This window comes from Gallus gallus, chromosome Z (genome assembly GCF_016699485.2).
Source record: "Gallus gallus isolate bGalGal1 chromosome Z, bGalGal1.mat.broiler.GRCg7b, whole genome shotgun sequence".
NCBI lineage: Eukaryota > Metazoa > Chordata > Aves > Galliformes > Phasianidae > Gallus > Gallus gallus.
Window position 1 is genome coordinate 22,922,704 of NC_052572.1, and position 16,396 is coordinate 22,939,099.

Below are 16,396 nucleotides of genomic sequence, written 5' to 3' on the forward strand. Positions count from 1 at the left end.
TGAGATTGTTGGTATGGAAGTACCCTTACCATACTTACTGCCATTTTGCAACTATTCTGATTCTATACAGTATCTTTTGGAGACAGAGAAACTAAAACTTCCATGTTCAGGATGTGAGTACACACAGACATATAAAAACTACAGTGCTCTTTTCTAATTTTTTCCCTCTCTACTAATTCAAAGTTTTCCTTTCATCTCTAAGAATGCTAAACAGCAAGCTATTTTCCAAGAACTGAGATAGTTCTCATACGTTTTTCTTCAGACGTAAAAGCTAAGTGCATACAAACATACATGTATGCTCTAACATGTAATCATCACCATTTTATACATGCAATAGCTTTCATCTCTTGACAGCTTCATCTGTCACTTTATCATCCAATCCTGCCTTTTGTAAGGCAAGATCCCCCAAAAAGACTTCTGGCATTTTCTATACATCTTATCAGTCAATTTTACAATTGAACACACAAGCAGTTTGTTTCATTTATTATTTTACTGTTTCTATTGAACTTGCACATAATCAGATTTAAGTGATTGAATTTATGTTACAGTTTTGTAGTCAGCAATCTCATGCAAAACGTTCAGGTTCCTCACCACTTACTAACAAGCCTCCACTGTATGCACAGAATACGGTGTTTCTCCCTTCTCTCCTGGAGGCTTGCTTTACCTTTTGAGATTAACAGCAGAAATTCAGCACCCACATACATACCCATCTTAAAAAAAGTTTACGTCCTGCACAAAAAGGAGAGGACACTAAACACTTTTTTCAAGGAGTACAGGTAAAGCAACTCATTTTTTCCTAATCTTATTCTGAAAACAGACAAAAATGAAACTGATTAAAATTCTTAGTAAAAAACCCAAATCCAAAAGGAACCAACCCAAAACAAAAAATGATGTCTTCACTACAGAAGGCACAGATAATCTTGACTAATATTTGTATTGACACAATTATCTCTGCAAGAAAATAATTAACCCCGTAAGAAAGGCAGAGCCTTTCTTACCCTGCCCTACACAAACATTTTTCTCCTTGTTGGTGTTTAAACAGCGTGTTCATAGATCTCTTTAACTGAGGCAGAATGCATCAAAAATACTAGCATGAAAATGGAGCTAACCCCCACCATAATGGTTTATAGAAACGTTCCATTATTTAGCCTTCCAGAAACACATATGTGGCAAGTTAACACAAACCATCTCAAGCACAAGTTCTATTTATAAATGAATTCATCCACCCTAGCTACCCAGTGTAATATTATGTATATTTTGTCATCATAGATACAAGTACTGCTTTCTCACAAACAATGAAATGAAAAACAAGAGATGGCATCTTTCTCAACCTCATAATACAGATGACCAAGTTTTATTACTCAAAAATTGCCAAGTTAGGAAGAGAATTTGATGTCCAGTAAATGCAGCTACATATGAATAAAGTAATACACCACAGAATATGCCTCTTCAGCTTACCAAGGTTATTATTTCACAAAAAGGGAAATAAAGACTTTTTTTTAAAACCTTAAATCTAAGAAATCAGTGAATTTAAAACTCGAAAAGACTCCTCCTTCATGTTGCATCTGGAATACAGTATTTATCTCCTTGTTTCAAGAGTGAAAAATAAAATATTTTTAAAATTCCTTTTGTACAGATTAAAAAGAAGAGAACTATTTCATCATGCTTTGAACAAGGCTGTGTGTTGTTCATAATCTTGAACAGCATAATAAATCCCAAAAAATATTCAAATTCTCTGTGCATCAACATTTAAAATTGTGGAAAAACACACTTCCAGTTCAAATATCATTATGAAAAAATTGCTTTTAGACACAGCAATGGCTCAAATTAAAAGTAGTTGGAGAAACTTAAATGCTCTTGCCTCCTTCCCTCATTTTATACTCAAATATAGACAAAAACACTAATTTTTAATTGAAAGTAGTGGCTGACTAAGGTACCAAGCTCACACAAATTGACATTTACAATACAGACTTAACAAAATAGACCCATTTTAGCCACAATGTCACGATATGTATTTTAAGAGACACAGCGGGCTATAGTCTAATCAACTGCACAGAAACTATGATTAGTAAAAGTACTTCTGCGATGCAGTAAAGACAACGTTTGTTCCTTCTGGTTAAGCACTTGAAAGAAATAACTCTAAAGATATTAGAATTTTTTTCTAAGTGAAATGTGTTATAAAAAACAGACCTATCAAAATAGTGTTTTTCAGCTGGTTATAATACTATAGCTCTTAGGAAAACACACTATTAAAGTTTTACAACAAACTAGATACTTTTAACACACTTCTACATTTGAGTGTTTTACAACATAAGATTAGAATCTACTAACTCCTAATGGTCTATCAGATTACCTCAGAAATCTAAAATTAAATGTAATTTCCTGCAGAACTTTATAAAATAATTAACTTCTTAAGATACTGTGCTACATATTTCTGTTTATATTTTATGCATGAGTACCCCTCCATAATATATATATATTTAATTTCACCTGCTAAATTCAACAATGAATTTAATGAGTTTAACATAGAAATCTAGAAAATAAACAAGTAATGGTTAAGCCAGAAGTCAGAGATGTCTTCACTCTACAAAAGCACTCCTCTGAATAAAGGAATGAGAACAGTTAGTGGAAATCACTATCACTACGCATACTGCATAATAAAAGTACTTGTTAATAAACAGTAAATAAAAAGCATGATTTCCCCATGAATGAGAAGTTCAGTGGTATTTGCCGTACCTTTATCTGTTGTCTTCTAAGCATTGCAAGTTCTCTCATGTCTCGGAATGGTTGTAGTAAGTACTGGTAAAGCTCTGTGGTGGCTTCTGCAAGACTGCTGTAGGCCTCATCCTCCATTTGATACAGTTCAAGCAGCTCTACCATGCTTTCTGTATTCTTGTGTTTTTCCAGCAACTATAAAAAGAAAAATGCCAATTTTAATGAATGTATCCAAAATTCCTGCTGAAAGCAATAACAGTTTAAAAAGTACTTTTAGCCCATCTCTTCTCTCCTCCAAAAATCCTCATTCGGACATATCAAACAAAAAAAGCCTCAATTTTCCACTCACATCTTAAACTTAGCCAATCAGATACAATCGCTTCTCCGATCACCTTAACCCAAAAAGTATGGCATTTCTATTGATTTCTTCTCTTCAAAAATCACCATAAGTAAGTTTTGAGATGTACGTGAGAGTACAGAGAGCACAAGAAGTAACTTATTCATCAGATATGCTACTTCATGTTTCTTACTTTCAGGTGTAGTAGGAGGAATGATGAGGAAAAGTAAGTCAAAAGAGAATTCAGATTCTAAGCTTCCTAGCACACCTGTTACTTCGTACCTACATAGCTTCATTATATTAATGCTGCTCCAGACACAGACAGAAATCTAAGTGAAACAGTGATCTGCATTTTACCCCAGACAATTTAGGCATAAAGATCGAATCCAGAGTTTCTATTAGATATGTACAACAAGGAAATTATAAACATAAAAAAAAAGTTTTTATTTAAAATTTTTAATAAAGCATGTGTTTTACTTCATTTAAGGAGACATCCTGTCCATTCCTCCTTTCACATCTTCTGAAATGGAAAATTGATTCATTTCTACAAATTTGCTATAATGTATGTTTTTAATTTATGTTTGCTTTGCATCTATTTTGGGCATTTGTCTCAACAAGCCTCACATGTTGCTGGAAACCTTTTACTGTTTCCAAAAAAACATTCAACTGTTCAGCTACTACTGATCTCATACAGACATGTGGCACAATTGATGTGTTTACCAAGTCAAGATTATCTGAAATAAATTCCTCTCTTACATAACTTTCAGACCCTGAAAGTCAGTCTCCTGTCCCTCCTTTCACCACCTTCAAAAGCAGTCCAGGTTTAACTAAACACAGATTAGGAAACTACAGAATCACCATTCTGTATCTTCCCTGTGTTCGCTCAAGCTGGATGCTCAGCTTATAAGAACTATTTGCTTTATACATGACTGCATCAAGCACGAATACTGGAAAACAAAATAGAAGGAACTGCAGATGAGAAACCAATTCTTTGATCAATAGTTCTCTGGCATCTGATTTATCTTTGTGTCAGAACTGTCAAAAGACATCTTTTTACCACAGTAATCAACTCTGTTCCATTATATTCATATTATTCTGCTGTGTTTGTTACCCAAATGAAAAAAAACTCTAATACAAATTTTGCATCTGATGATCACCACCGCACTGCCTCAATTTCCTCTGAATCTCTAAATACTGGCCAAGATTAGAAATAGGAATCAGAGAAGCCTGTAGTAGCTTCTTTTGCCTGTTCACCATTGAGATGATTGACAGATGACAAGACAAAGTATTTTCCCTCAGCAAGGCTTGTTGGAGAAAAGGAGTCTGGACAAGACTGCAGAATAGTGATGATGTTTCTCATCAGCAATATGACAATTTGTTGTTTCACCTTAACAGTTTCACCTCAGAAATTGTTCCTACTCCAGGCTCATTCACCGTGCCCTTCTGCTGTCTTCCAGCAGCATGTAATACCCTGTGGTGTTCAAGTTCCCAGTGAGGGTACTGGGTAGTGTTCTGTGGTTTGCAGTCTACAAAACTAATGTTTTATACACATTCTGGGCTAAACACACACAACTTAACCTCCAACTGAACAGAGAGCAATCAGGCCAGACATTCTGGGTTTGACTCCTACATTTCTACAGACTATGCATTATTCCAGCCTACAAGCAGTTTTAGCCTTAGACTATAAAGCCACCACCTTCTTAGCTCTTCTTGCTTGCTGCCGGTGCCTCAAAATACAGTTGCCATAGGCAAGCCTTCCCCTACTTGTACCAGGCATATCAAAAACCTTCCTGTAATCCCAAAGCTGTAGTTATTCCTCCATCAACATACTGAAAAAAACAAACCTTCTTTCCTCTCAAGCCACCTGTTACAATAAATCTGTAATGCACTCTAATGTTAGTTTTTGGGTAGTGGCTTAGGCTATATTAACTGTAGACAATTTTGTTTTAGGATGAAATCCTACTGTTCTGTAGATACACATATTATACAGGGCAATTAAAAAAAAAGTAAAAAAAAATTATAAAAAACATGCCACCCTTAAAAGGAGTATTTTAAATATTTTATTTAATTTTTTATTTATTTAAATATCCTAATTTAAGGATAAGAGCAATACAGTACAGAGTTGATTGGCTTTTTGGTTTTTCTTTTTTGTTTTGTTTTTCTAATTATTTGCAGATGACTCTTAAGAACTTTGTGATAGTTCTGTTATTGTGGAAGGCCGTCATAGTTTTGCAGAACTAAGACTAAAAGGGCACCAGAAACTGAAGGTTCACTTCAAATGTATGACCATCTGTACTGCGTCAAGAAATTCCAGGACACTAACAGCACGTTCCTACTTACAATGCTAGTCATTCAGAGAAAATTCCATAAACGAAAATGGGATTGATAACGTCATGAGGTACCCTGACACTCATGTACATAGATAAAATAAGTAAACAGGCATAATTTCAGGGCCTGGTCCACATCCAATTTCATTTGGTCTGTTGCTGGGATTCCCCTAATTCTATGCCTAGAAATGCTTCCCCACTTATTCAAAATATCAAACCCCCAAGGAGTAAGCTCTTAAAAGCAAATGCAAGCAAGGCCATGTTATTCACACAACACAAATTATTGTCTTAAATTATTAACACAAGGCCTTTCTTCATTCCTACAGCAACAAACCACACATGCTGCATGTCCTGTGCCTAACAAAGACTTTTTTTTTTTTGAATGAAAATGGCGATGCAATTTATTGAAACTTATTGCGTGAAAAAAGACAACACTGAAAAGCTAATTCAGAAATAACCAAATACCACCGCCTTTGATTTAGACCAAAGAGCTATCAAATACGGATATTCTTCAAAACAGATAGGAAAGTTACATGCCTTTTCAGATAGCCTCACTACACACAGATGCCTATTAACACACTCATATACAGGCTCATTCAGTCTGCATTTGAGAGGAAAAAACATCTAAACCTTTTAGAAAGGTTGCAAATCAGCTCAAAAGCATGTATGTATTTTGTTCCATCAGATCAACACCATAAAACCACTGTCTCAAATTTCACTTGAGTTAAAAGCTACATGAGGGAAAGCAGAGACTGAAGAAATATAAATGATCCAGTTTTGGAAAAGAAAAAGAACACAGAAATTATGACATACATTTGAAGTGACAGTTATGATATGCACAGTCTAAGGGTATAGAGAGCATCAAACTACCCTCTCCCATTTTTTGGAACTGATGTGATTACTACACTCTTCACCATTGCAGTGAGGCACAATAGCTTAGATTCTCCTAGTAGATGCGGCCCAGTAACACAACGAGGTGCAGTGGCTGGCTTACTGCTATCCGTCCTAAAGGGGAGAGCAGACAGATGTTATTAGCTGTGCCCTCCCATTCTGCTCTACAGCACAGTCTGAGGGAGTCTTTCCTGTCCGGGAACCAAGTCAGATGAAGCTTTCTTTCTTTCTTTTTTTTTTTTTTTTAAGCTGGCTGCCATCCAGACAGTATTTAGACTATCAGATAACGTTAATGCTAGGCCTAGCGCAGAATCCACTAAATTAATAATGTCATAAGAAAAGCCTGGCCCCCCACAGTCTCACAGGTAGTTTAACTGTGCATGTTCCAATTTTCACACAGGAAGTATCTAAAGGATCTAATTTCTATTACAGAAATATGAAAACTCAGCTATTACATTTTAGTAAGACAGAGACACTGGTTAAGCTGACCAAATGGTAAAACAAAACAAACCCAGCACCTTAAAATTGTATGCTTTCTAAACTGTTAGTATAAAATAAATGAACGTTTTCTATAGCATATTTTAACGTCCCATCAATGGTTAATTCTTAACACAGACATTCAGTGTTACCGTTCATTTACTTTAACCACCTCAACATGAATATCTTTACTTTCACTTTTTTTTTTTTTTTTAGAAAAGATACTATTTAATGAAGTGGGTGGAGGAGGGCAGAGTAATATCCTGTACAAGCCTGACTAGTGTAACAACCATTCAATACTGTATTTATTTTAAGAATGATGTTTCACAGATGTTATATTGTTCACAACTAAATGAATTCATACACTTTAGGCAACTATTATGCAGATAAACTCTAGTCAGCAGGAAACTCTTTTTTTCCCTGATTTAACTGCACATTTAATTCCACTGTACACCAAAGACTATTCCCGTCTTCAATCTTAAAAAATATTTTGTCCATAAATCTTTAAAATCTGTACAGATGACAGTGCACTTGTGTGAAAGTCACCTTCAGCTAGGAGGTTACTCCAAAGTCATCAGCAAAGGGCCTTTTCTTACATTACCTTTGCTATTATTTTCAAAACTTTCACTGTTTATATATTTTTTTAATGAATTATACAAAAATCTATGAACATGCCACAAATGCAACTGTAGCTAAAATGAACAATAAATATTTCAATCCCTTTCTACATTTACACATATTTTTGAAATAATAGTAATTACAGAATATACTATCATGGAATCATAGAATCAGCAAGGTTGGAAAAGACCTACAAGATCATTCAGTGCAATCGTCCACCAATCACCAATAGTTCTCACTAAATCATGTCCCTCAATACATCTAAATGTTCCTTGGACAACTCCAGGGCCACCGACTCCAACACTGCCTTGGGTCAGCATCTGGCCACTCTTCTGGAAAGCAGTATTTCCTAACATCCAGCCTGAATCTGCCCTGGTGCAGCTTGAGGCCATCCTCTCTAGGCCTATCGCTAGTTACACGAGAGAAGAGGCTGACGCCCAGCTCACTACAACCACCCTTCAGGTAATTATAGTTATTCTGTTAATTTCAGTTCTCAAAGCCTGTAAGTATTACTTGTCAATTCCAGGAATAATTACACACATTTTTAGTTGGAGAAGCATATTTAAAATCACAGATAAACATGAACAGCTTTTTTACAGGCATATGAATTACAATACTGCAGAAAAAAGTACGTTCAGATGCTCCATCCTTTCCACTGAACAGTGCTGTTACGTAAAAAATACTGAATACTCCTGTTAGAAACTTGCAATAGTCTCCAAAATAAATAAATGAAATTAAAAAAAAAAAAACCACTCTAACAGCACATAGAATTTCAATACAAAGTTTTAGCAACTGATTTTAAACTTCAAGCTCTTACATTAGAACATGCTTTAAATTGTTTATGTTCTTTATTTTCAAGTTGTCTTTAAACAAAAAGCATTCTTATTAATGCTCATAACACACACGTGCATCTTGGTAATAAGCAGGAGCCTCAGCTACACAAAATTTGTTCTACGCGTGAACGCCTTTTCTCTCTTGCATGCATGCTCCTGTATTCAAATATCACTTTTAGTGGTTAGGCTAAAAGAACAGTCCTTCCTAAGACATTCTGGAGGTTGGTGGACCTGCCTATGGCAGGGCGGCTGGAACTTGATGATCCTTCTTGTCCCTTGCAACCCAAGCCATTCTATGACTCAATGATTCTATGACATTCAGCTGTTTGCATGAGCACACTGCCATCAACATCGTCAGCTTTCTAATACTGAACGTCAATTTACATAATATAACAAATAAATGCGTCAGTAACAAACCAAAGCTTGTTTTGCCAATATAGATCCAAAATATATTCTACTGTTGAAATATAAATCACTTAAGAGAATACAAAAGTTGGACACAATTGGAATGGCATAAATAAGTCACGTAATAGCGCTCAGAATTAGAGGTGTAAGAATCAGCATTTCACCTCATCTGTCTAGACTCTTTAGCCTGAAAGAAGATAGAAATGAGTGAGTTATGTATTGAACTGATTTGGAAACCACAGGTTATAGTGGTTACATAAAGCAATCCTCCACCTACTGAGTGGACAAAAAAAAAATCCAGTTTTTTTTGTCTTTTTTTTTCCAATCAAGCTTTTGAAGTTAGAGGACTTAAGTCTACACCAACGCATAGCAAAGGTTATTGTTATTGTCTGGATTTTTAAGGATGGAGTGGCTGATGCAGGAGGACTGATCTAAACTAATCAAAATAAACGCACAAAACACACACAAGTTTGTCAAAATTTGCAGCTATTCTATGAAACAAACACTAAATACACACAAAGCAAAAAACAATAGCAAAAAAAAAAAAGTATTGGGAAGTAAAGCATGTTTTGCTTAAAATCTAGGATATAAAATGCCTTACTTCCATAAGATGTCCCATACTACCTTTCAGGGCTACAGAGAGCTGCTCACATCAAGCAAGGCACTTCATTTTAAACCCCGTTAAAAACTGTCTTTTAGCACAGCACCTGAGAGCACATTATAAGTCTAAGACAGCAGGCTGCAGACTGATCACATAGCCTCTTTTCATTTGCACTCAGGTTAACAGCTCCTGGGACAGCAACAATCACTAAGTTCATTTACACCGTCTACCAAAATGCACCTCACAGCAATGCTCTACCTGCAGTTCAAGTCAGCAGAAAAGAACTGAATTATTGAAGGAAAACTGAAGCAGTATTTGAATGTAGCCAACTGTGCCAAACATTATTTTCATGCACGCAGTGTTACTGAACAATGCACTTTCTCTCCTTCCACCCAACACTCTAAATAGAAATCTTAGCAGTACATTCCACATATAACTTGGAATATCACAAGGCTCGTTTAAAGCTGCCAACGGACAACAATGTACGGCACACAAAAATCTCTTCCTAAAAACTGAAGAGGGGCATGTCAACAAGTAAGTAAAAACTATGCATCTCCTTTTCTGTGAACAAAAACATGCATAACAGCATAGTAAAGTTGCTTCAATTTTAAGACGTTGAAGATGGTACTTGTCTAATCACCTTACCATATTGTATGATGTGGCTGTGCCACTCCTGAATTATGTTGTTGCATCAAGCGAGTAGCCATAAAGCCCAGGTATTTGAATTTAGTATATTACTTTGAAACAACACAGCTACAAATAAGCTACATAAATCATGCAAACAAAAGCTAATTATATAGGACTGCTAGGCATTTTTCTGCTGTTAGGAACAAAGAAATAAGTATTACACTGCAAAGTAACTTGATGAGTTTTTACTATTTTTAGACGCAAGGTAAATACCTTACTTCAAAGTTAATATGGTACTCTGGAACTCCTTCACTTTGGAACAGGTTAAAATAACTAAAACATAAAGTCACTAATGAATCACCAATCAGTTGGAACACGGCAACTTTGAACAAAAACTTCTACGCAACACCTCACCCTGAAGGCTTGGCAAAGGGCTGTTATGTACTAATGAGTTCTAAGGAACTTTTTCCACAGTGGCCCAATCACATCCCACCCACCCCCCCAAAAAAAAGGTTCAGAACATACATGACGCAAAGGGTTCATGCTGTGCCATTATATACATCAACTATTGGACCATGAACCCTATTCTTCTGTGCAATGCTATTTGGCAGAAAAACGTATTCAACAGTGTCAATACTGACAATGTCTGAAACTAGTATTTAATCATTTAATGTACTCATTAAATGCAAGTTATTACTATACTACTCTAAAGCCCCTTTCTTTGTGTACAGCTTACAATGTCAGGATAGACGCACTGAACCAAACCCACTCTGCTGAACAGCAAATAATCTTTCACGTAAGCAAATGTGAGAATTTGATGGGAACATAAAAATTAAAACAATATTATCAACATCACACTGAAGTTAACTCCTGGGACTCAGACTTCCAGTGCAGAATTAGTACTCATCAGTACAGTGCATTTGGCATGGTAGCAGACATTCTCAAATGCTTGATATTAAGCTAATGTTTGGCTTTTTAAAACTAATCCAAAAGTAGTAAAGTGTTATGACAACACCATATTCAAAGCAATGGTAAGTCTGAATTAACTTTTTAGAGCTGAGCTGAGTTTATGGCTTGCTCTTACTGAAAGGATGTCCCACTTTCCATCCCTCTTCCTTTCATTCTTCCAGTTCCATCCCCACTCCTCTTTTCCTCTAATATCACCAGTTGCACCCTTTCTCCTCTGCACTCTGTAGCTTTGTTACTTGTCAGTCAGTTCAACAAGATAACCCAACACACAGCAGAAAGCTATTTCCCTTGGATTAATTTACTGAAGTTTTCACCCAGTGACAGTGATGTACAAGAGGAAGGCACATTGAAAAGCAGGAGGGGCCCCACCATCTGCAAGCTGAGGTAGGTGGTGTGTTACAGCACAATCCAGCTCTTCAGCTCCCTGCAGCTGTGAAGATGATGGTTATCTTTAAACCCTGGACAACAGCTCACAGGTAATTTCAGTGGTTTAACATCGTTTCAACCTCCGCAGCATTTTAAGCAATGGTGAAGTCACAGAAAGCCACATCTAAACAGGAAGCACAAATTTTTAAAGTTCATAAGCTAAAATATTTTTTTTTAATTTAGAAGTTGAATACAACATCAAAAACGACCAATAAAAAGCCCACTATTACTATTAAAAGGCCAATATATGAAGAAATTCCTGAAATCCCATATCATGAAATGCTGCTTCACCTCCTACTCTAGGAGCAAATACCACATAAATAGCAAGCTATTAATTACCTTCACAGCACAAAAGCATTCCAGAAGAAATTTTAACTGTTATCAGATGAACAGACTTCTGCCCATCTGGGTTAGTTTTCTTCCTCCTTTCATGGCAAGTGGGAGGAAAAGAATGTGATGCATAAATAAAATACATGTGATACAACAGCATGATAAAACAGAGTTGAAATGTTACAGACAATTTACCTATTAAACACTTCTAGTACCACTCCAATATCTGAAGTAGTTTAAAAAAAAAAATCCAAACTCCACCAGACTGTGTTTATTTTCCTGAATTATACTACTCTGGGGTAACAAAGGATTCAATCAGAAATTCTGAGAACTGAGGAAAGTAAGCAAACATCACACTAATTCCAAGTCTAAATAACTTTCTTAGAGCAGCAAACTGCACCAATTTGGGCTCTGAAGCCCCAGAGCTATTTGAAGATATATTATAAACTTCTAGAAACTTCTAAAACTACAGATTTTCTCCCTCAAAAGCTTCATATAAGAACTGTTGCTTTTTTCTTCTTTTTTTTTTAATTTCCTTAAAAATAATATTGCATATGCAGTTTTTGTCCAGGCATTAAAAACAAACAAGACCCACTAATCTAAATTAGTATCTCTTTAGCAATGGGGTTTGACTAGGAGATCTGCAGGGGCACCTTCTAATATCATAATGACTCTAAATTATCGAAAAACCCTCTCCCTAGAGTATCTCAAAGAAAAGCCACTATGCAAGGCTGCTGTGCAAAAAGTAGAGCGCTACTCATTTTAGATGACCTGCATACATTGTCTGCAAGTCACGGAAAACAAATCTGAATTAATTACTTGAACACTTTTCAAAGGAAAAATAAGCCAGGTTCCCTACACTAATATCACACGCACATTTATATATTTGCACATTTTTCCAAAAGAAGGCCATGTAAATAGCTGTTTACAAATGTATTTTGGGTAAGTACTATAACAGTAGTACAAAGCAAATAACCATTTTCAGAATTAAAAGAAAAAAAAAGAAGAGTAGAACAGGCTGGTGAATGGAAGTGTTCTGCAACACCTCTTCTTGAACAACTATTCGACAAAAAAACAAAAACATTCAGTGAGCATTCAAATTTTTCTGAGTGTGTAAAGTCTGTCTGTCCTATACAAAGAAAAAATCCATATCCATTTGGTAATTTTTATTATACAAATCCTACAAGCAGAAAAGAATAAACTGAAAGGAAATGCAGAGATAAGGGCTTATGGGTAAAAGGTTTCTTAAATTAAAACAACCTCTGTCACAATTTGTGCGACAAGTCAGTTGACTCAGAGGCAGATAAACAGCAGGAGTTTCTTTACATCTAATCTCAGTAGTGCCACACGGCAATTTCCAAAAATTAGTGTGCTGGGGAGCTGACTTCACACTGAAGCATCTTTCTGGCTACAGCTGTAAGAGTTTAAAAGTAAAATCCGAACTGCACAAAAGAGCCTCCAATCAGGAATTATCAGGAATCAAGAACATGGATGAAAAGTAGAGGTCAGAAAACAAGGAGACATTTATAGATACACTGCAAGTTAAAATACAGCTCTATGTGTTAAAATTCTTCATAAAGTCTTCACACAGCTTGGTTATTATTTGAGGCCCAAATTCTTCAGAAAATGGAAATTAGGCAAGTTTCAACAACAAACTAATTAAAGCAGAAACACATTTCCCTTTTTAATTTATACAGTTCATGACTGGAAGATACTATGTGATCATCCAATCTCCTACCCAACAAATTTAGACTATTTCCTATATTTTTATAATCCCATTTCAAGTTATGCATGGGCTTTAACAATCGTTATTAGACACTAACTCATACAATTGTAGACACCATTAACAGATATCTGATGAGACTGAACTACTACTTCTTGTAGTGGCACAACAGTTTTTGTTTGTTTGTTTTTTTGCTTATCATTCCTAAAACATTCTTGCATATTTGTTATTAAATAGTATTGTACTTAAAGCAGGGATTTGGATTCTTGGTGAACTATCCAAGATTCTTATTCTGAATTGCTGTAGAGGCATTAGTACTATGCAAAACACAGAACTAATAAATTATTCGAAATTTTATCACCTTGGGCTCCTTTCCTCAAAAACATCAAGATCAGTATATACAACATGGTTAAATCTACATGTGCCATTTGCCTCATAGGCCCCCTGCCCTGGAGTACTATCATGCCGAACAGCAATAGAGCACAATGCTCAATTTTTAACACAGTAAAACATCTACAACAGAGTATCTTACTTACAAATTATGTATTGCACTGTAAATTAAAAACTTGTTTACTAGGAAAAAAAAACACATCACTGATGACCTACTGGCAGAGTCTTATAGAAAGAAATGTAAGAAGATGCAATAATTAGAAAGAATCTGCTTTCTAATTCTAAGTCCGTCTATACAATACCATCAGAGAAACCAAGGAGAGAAAAAAACTTACTGGATATTGAAAACAGCTTTAAAAGGCATTGTCCTGTAATACATTAAACTGAGGAGAAGGAAAGCAATGCTGGCAAAATGGAGAAAAATATGCAAGATAAAGAAATGTAAATATAAAGGGGAAACCCCCCCCCCAACTCCATATCTAGAAGTGTTTTTATTGCACACATTGTACAAACCTCTTCAAAGTATCCTCACATATGAAAACGCTCCAACTGCCTAACAGCCAGAATAGCTTCAAAAAAAATTAATAATAATAAAACAGGAGAAGTCTGTTTAACAAACAATTCAAGTTTTGAATGTAATATCAAATAAACTTCTCACCAGAATACTTCCCCAACTACAATATTAAGTGATTCCTCAACCCCAATTCTCACTGCTAAGCAGAGCATGTTATTTCATTTTTCCTTTCCTCCCAGGTACTTAAGTAGGGAAATAAAACACGAGACAGACTGGCAAGCTGCTGTGTTCAGTTTCTAAACATCAGGTCTAAGCTTACTAAGCACCATCCTGAATAGTACTGGTATGTTCTGCAGAAAGTAACGTTCTTTTTTTCATGTAGTACTTAACCTCTATCAAGGAAAACTTAATTTTACAAGCAGATGTCCTTTCTTTGCGCACATAGCATGTATAAATCTTGAAGAAATTTAAGAAATGTATATTATTTTAAGGATTTCAATGTTTTCAGATACAGTAGTACTATACAACTTCAGCTAGCTCTTGTCAAACTAACAAGATACAAAAAAACACCCAACATACTAAGTTCATCTACATATATATGCCATTTAGAATAACAGGAAGGGAAAAAAAATGGAAAAAGAGCTATAACTTCGGATACAACACAAGGATCTCAATGAGGCTGGAAAAGACACAGTACAAAAAGATTGGCAAAAACAAAGGCAGTATTCAAAACCCTAATTAACCTGCAACCACAAGTCATGAGCTATCACATGCAATTCGCTGCTAACTATAAAAGAGAAGTAAAAGGGAAGAACAGCAGAAAAACAAACATTTAGTTGGGAAGATATCAAATGGAAGAAGGAGGAAAAATAAAAGATTTCCAGATAAAAGATAAAGTTATTTTGCTTAGAACTTAGTCTGAGAATTAAAACCGTCTAAAGTGAAAACAACATGGTAGTAAGATGGTCTAATGTACTCTAAATACTGAATTCCTAGAAGACATTTTAAAGCACTTATTTTAAAATGGCATGTAAGAACAGCTATGATTTTCAGCAAGTGTCCACCATATGATTAAACTGCTGAGATACTTATTCATCCTTGCTGCTACAGGGAACCAAGCATCTCTCAAGGGATACAGTCCTCTCAACTTCACTTCCATGTCTTTCACTAATACCAAGCCCTTATAAAAAGCATTTAACTTGCAACATTTATTTACATACACAGAACACATTTCAGAAATTCACTGAAATTCCGAAGTTTAGAAACTTTGAAAAGCGAAATAGCTGCCCGGCTAACACTTTCATCATTTGCAGAAAACGGAGGGAGGAACCACTGCATATTTAATCCTGCTTTTGTGAAAATATATACTTACTACTGTATAGTGGGTATACTTACAGAATGAGTCAGGTGTGAACTTTCAGTCACTAAAATGCCAAACATGTAAAATGTTTATTACCGCAAAACTACTCTGTAACAACCAAAAGTGACTGCTAATGACCCCAGCTGTTGATTAGGTAAAAAGGACGATGATGGCCTTCAAGAACAAACTGAGGGAAAAAAAAATGGTTGGACAGAAACAGAAGTACGAGTCAGAGTACTATTCTCACAGAGCTTTGTTGAGAAAATGGGGCTGATTTACCTGCTGTACAGAGCATGCCCTACAACTGGTGACGCACTGCATTTTGTCTAGTAGTAACCTACAGTATATTACTTAAATGGCTTATTTACAAAGTATTCAAAATGAATCAAAACAGTTTTCAGTTTTACTGGGAAAAAAAAAAAGTGTTACCTCTGTAACTGCTGAGTACATAAAAACAGACCTCAAAAATAGGCTGCGGTTCCAGAATGCTCAGCAATACTCTGACCCTGCTCTATATATTTCAATAGAGATTTTAAATAAACAAAAAACGAATCCTTCATAAATGCCAATTTAATTTAGAGGCTATGCTCTGTTGTCCCACAAGACACTTTACGCATCTCCAAAATCTAGCTATTGTAGCTAACATCCAAGACTGAATTTTCCGTACCTCTTTCATAGAGATGTTAGACTGGTTTGGATAGAAACACCACTGCCAGTGCTTATTTTTTGTGCTAGTGCACTAAGTACTTCTCCACACCGCTATGGGTTATTTCATTTCGGATTATTTAACACCTTGATGTTGAAGTCATTGAATACAAACAGGTCACTTGACTTCTGGAAAACTAATTTTTGT

At 35.6% G+C, this 16,396-nt stretch overlaps 1 protein-coding gene across 1 annotated transcript in view; it reads right to left on the reverse strand.

Annotated features, from left to right (window-relative positions):
• The window catches only part of JMY (junction mediating and regulatory protein, p53 cofactor), a 63,122-nt gene that overhangs the window by 41,680 nt on the left and 5,046 nt on the right, over window positions 1-16,396 (reverse strand). The window contains exon 2 of the mRNA XM_003642911.6: window positions 2,737-2,910. Within this exon, the coding sequence (XP_003642959.2) occupies window positions 2,737-2,910 (174 nt within the window). The remainder of the gene's footprint in view (window positions 1-2,736; window positions 2,911-16,396) is intronic.